This window comes from Neopelma chrysocephalum, unplaced genomic scaffold (genome assembly GCF_003984885.1).
Source record: "Neopelma chrysocephalum unplaced genomic scaffold, ASM398488v2 Primary Assembly neopelma1_69, whole genome shotgun sequence".
Taxonomy (NCBI): Eukaryota; Metazoa; Chordata; class Aves; order Passeriformes; family Pipridae; genus Neopelma; species Neopelma chrysocephalum.
Window position 1 is genome coordinate 11,552,119 of NW_020897729.1, and position 4,423 is coordinate 11,556,541.

The window sequence follows — 4,423 nt, forward strand, 5'->3', positions numbered from 1 at the left end:
CCAATTCACTCACCAATGAAATCACATATTACAGAGTATAAAACAACCTCCAGCTCCTGTTCTGAGGCTGGGGAAGGCAACAAAGAGAAAGCCTTGGTACTCCAAGTTGTCCCCTCGTTTGTAGTGAGCAGTATTTAGCTGCTGAGGCAGCAGCTGGTCCTTACCCGGGTGAGGGTTTGCATCCCACAGTCCCAGTGCCTGCCCTGCCCAGCCCCGAGCTCTGCCCCATTCCCACAGCAGGGGGGTGTGCTGGGTGTGCAGTGCCCTGTGAGCACGGGCAGCACCAGCACAGCTCCTGCCAGGCTGTTCCTCTGCTAAAATACCTGGGCCAAGGTGGATCAGCACCACCTGCTTTGCAGAGTGTGGTACCTTGGTTTTGCTTTCAGAAATCCTTTCACCACTGCAGAACTAAAAGGAGACAGTCTGAGCTGCCTGACAGTGTTTGTTAGAGACCACTCCAGCTGGAGGCACAGCTCTGGATTCTTCTGGAGCTTCTGCCAGCTTTGCTTGTGCCAAGGCCGGGGCTGTCCCTGGATTTGCACTGCAGAGGTAGGTTGGTCTTCATGAAGTACAGAGCTGGTTATTCTAGTTCAGGTCACACAGGTTCTGACACAAGTGGGAAGTATCCCATTAACACCCTGGCTGGTACTGGGACTGTCCCACTGCAGCTCTTTGGGACACCCCCAGCATTGCTGTTCACCTCCAGCTCCATGGATGGGGCCCGTGTCTCTGTCCCATGTCCTGTGCAGCTCTGGGGAAAGCAAGTCAAGATCCTGAAAAACGGAGGGAGCAAGAACGGAAGGAGGCAGGGCTGGAGTGACTGAAGCCAGAACTGGAACACGAGTGAGAAGGATGCAGAGCTGAGCTCCCAGGACACTGCTGAGCTGCACTCTGCTCCTGGTCAAACCAGGCTTCAGTTGGGAGCTCTCGGAAGGCAAAGTGAGGACGGATCCGAGTATCCAAAGATCAGTGCTCTGGTGAAGGGGTGAGGGCTCCGGTGCCCCCTGTCCCACAGGGAGCCCCCAGCAGCGGGTGCAGAGCGTGGTGTGGGGCCAGGAACAGGCTACACGTTGGTTTCCAGCCCCAGCAGGCGCCCCATGCGCTCCATGTTCTTGTCCAGGGTGGCCCGGCAGGTGATCTCCTTGGCACACTCCATGGGGAACCAGCCCCGCTGGCCGTCCCGCAGCCGCTCCCCCTCGAACCAGCCTGCAGGGACACTCACAGCATCACACACCTTATACACCTGCCTGGGCACTGAATAAAGGACCAGATTAAGAGAGACCTGGCAGCTTTTTATACAGGCAGACTAGGGAAGAAAGTCTGTGTAAAATGTATTAAACAATTCCACTAGTTTTTTTATATATAATTAAAATATAATTTGCAATAATGGCTATAATATCACTGCAATCTAAAGAGAGCAGTGCAGCACAAGTGACATTTCATATGTAACACTGAGTAACATCAAGCTGGGATTTATCCCTCAAGTGCTGGCAGTGTCCTGCCTCCCTGAGCCAGCACATGGTGCTGTCAGTGGAGTCACGGGCATGTCCAGGCAAGAACCAGTTCTGATCCTGGGGTGTTTGATGCTGTGGAAAACCTCAGCAAGCCCCCTGAGCCAGAGCTGTGCCTGTAGCAGGCAGGGAAGCCCAGGCCATGGCACTGCTCAGACTGGGGATGCTTCTTGTGGACAACCCTGGCACTCACTGCAGTGTCTGAGCTCCTCATTTTTAGATAAATGCAATTTCTTATTTGGGGACCTGTCACAACCAGGCAGCACACACGTTCTGCAGCTGGTTATACTCTGCTCATCTGCTGCCCAACAGAGCCTGTCCTTTAGAAACCTGAACGCAGATGTCCAGGCTTTTCTTGGAGGCTGAACCTTTACTCAGTTTAGGCCCATGCTATTAGGAACCACTTTTTTCCAGCTGGATCCCCCTGCAGAGGTGGTTATGAGTGACAGCCAAACCTTCACTCACCATCATTCAGTTTCTGATAAACCAGAACGACATCAGCCACTTGGAGGGACAGTTCATCGGGCTGCTTGGCCGTGTATGTCCTGATGATCTCCACCTGAGCCAGAGCTGGGGGGGAACAAGCCAGGCTCAGTTAAACCAGGCTCAGAGCAGTGCCCCTCATTAAAGCACACAGACCATTTCTTTTCCCCCCCGTGCCCCTCCCCTGGGTGGTCTCTCTCCCCCAGCCCCCCGAGGGGTCACTCACTGGTCCTGTCGGTGTGCAGCCCGTCGCTGTCCTGCCCCAGCGCTGTGATCCACCGCGCTCTGTCACTCCTGCAGGGCACAAAACACAGCTCAGTGTCCCGATTGAGCTCCTGAGAGTGTCAGCACTGACACTGCCCTTATTTCCTCCAGGGTCAGCACTGATCTCCTGGGAGTAACCTGTGTGTATCACCACCTGTGTGTATTTTGTGCCTCAGTGACAGGGTGATACAAAGGTCTAACCTAACCCTGGTTCTTTTGCCCTCAGGAGCCACACACCACATGACGTGACAAAACTGAGCAACTGTGCTGGAAATCTTTGTGTCAGAGAAAACATTTCAGTTTTACCTGCACAAAACCCTGTTCCATAGGCACTCTGACCCCCCCCAGCTTGGCCTTGGAGATTCCCTTCCCAGGCTTCTCAAAGTACAAGATAAGACTATAAAAATAGGTAATTTTCAAATACAGGGATTCTTTTCAGCCTCTTCCTCTGAGTGATGATCTCCTATTTATACTGCAAACGGTACAGAACAAATCAATAATAAATCTGAAGAACAAAATGTCTTTTCATCCAAAGCCCAGACAACTAAAAATGTCCTGCATTTTTTCCCCAATAAAATCGCATTTTCAAACAAGTCTGAATCATCTGCTGCCTTCATAATGAGTTCTTTAATAGAAAGCATTGATGATCTTTAGTTTCTTTCAGGGTTATTCTAAACTTTGAAAGCAAACCTAAAACTATCAATTTTTCCAGGCAGGGATATGTCTGGAGCTCTCCCTTTCATGTGTCTGTCCCGCCTCCAGCTTCCCCCGCACAAACAGGCTCTCTCAGTGCTGGGGAGGTCGGGTGGAAGTTAATGGCCCTCAGAGCCACGCTGGGCACCACAAACAGGACCCTGGTTGTTGCTGCTCACAGTGCCCAGGAGAACAAGGCTCTCCCAGCAGGGACAGCTCCGCTGCCCCATCCACACCCACAGCTCAGTGCCAGGGACGGGGCTCAGTGTCTGCCCGCTCCCCCCCCGGGCCCTGGCACACTCCTGTCCCTGTCCCCGTCCTGCCGCGGCGGGACAGCCCCAGGCGGGACAGCCCTGACCCGGCTGAGGGACTGGACAGAGCTGTGACACCACCCCCCGTTATTGCAGCCCCTACTCACTGAGTCTCTGCTCCCAGCAGCATCTCCACCCTGTCCCCCGCGTGGTTGCTGAGCACCAGCAGCCTGAAGAGGTGGTTGGCAGAGCCCCGCGAGTGCAGCCCCGCGTTCCTGCCGGGAGAGCAGCCGGGCTCCTCCTCGCAGGGCTGCACCAGCAGCTGCTCCCGCAGCGAGTACTCGGTGACCGTGTAACTCTCCTCACTGCGGGACAGAGCGGCACAAACACAGCCCGGGTTAATGGCGGCTTCCAGTCCGGAGCTCTGGGTGCAAACACCATCACAGAACCCACATTTCATTCCAGAGTCCGGCACGGTTCTTCCAACACCTCATCTCCACGTGTGGGGTAACAGCTCCTGCCACTGTGCTTGGTGTGAAAACCAAGCTCTTACTGGGCTCTGTGGGGTGTGTTTTCACTGTTCTGTGTATTAAATACTGAAATGTTCTGGATTTTTGCAGAACAGCTTTGTGCATGATGGACACAGAACATGCCCCTAATGGAACCCCTCCTGCTCTGCTGCTCTGAACCAGGGAAAGGTGGGGTGGGGTGGGTGGGGTTTGTTCGAGTTTTTTTTAAAGAAACCAGTTCAGTATTTTAGTCTGGACAACTCCTGCTTAGCCAAGGACAGAACTGGGAATGCCGCCATCATTACCTGGAAGTCTTGCATCTGAGAAAGAAATGTGTCCATACACTTGTGTAATGAACAATAAATGCATTCCTTGCTAATTATCAACTAGTTTGCACATGTGCACAGCTAATCATAACTGCATTTCTTACCAGTTAATCAAGAGACACCTTTACAAACCCCTCCTACTCCTTAGCTCCATTCCACAAACCAGTGGGATCAGGCAGGGCAGGGCAGCCCTCACCCTTTGCCCCCTGTGCCTCTGGTGCCCACACAGTGCCTTGTGCTGCCTTTGGTTATGGAATCCCCCTGGCATCCTTAGACAAACCACAGGATTGCAGGCATCGCTCCCAAGAGCACTGACCCTCTGGCAGGTAACATTCCCAGGCAGCAGTGACCTTTGGAAGGTAACATTCCCAAGCAGCAGTGACCTT

General features: G+C 53.3%; 1 protein-coding gene across 1 annotated transcript in view; it reads right to left on the reverse strand.

Annotated features, from left to right (window-relative positions):
* Positions 1-308: 308 nt before the first annotated feature.
* The window catches only part of ARHGEF26 (Rho guanine nucleotide exchange factor 26), a 28,223-nt gene continuing 24,108 nt past the window's right edge, over positions 309-4,423 (reverse strand). Inside the window, exons 11-14 of the mRNA XM_027685820.1 lie at positions 3,370-3,567; positions 2,221-2,288; positions 1,977-2,081; positions 309-1,206 (exon numbers count right to left, since the gene is read on the reverse strand). Of these exons, the coding sequence (XP_027541621.1) occupies positions 1,064-1,206; positions 1,977-2,081; positions 2,221-2,288; positions 3,370-3,567 (514 nt within the window). The 3' untranslated portion in view covers positions 309-1,063. The remainder of the gene's footprint in view (positions 1,207-1,976; positions 2,082-2,220; positions 2,289-3,369; positions 3,568-4,423) is intronic.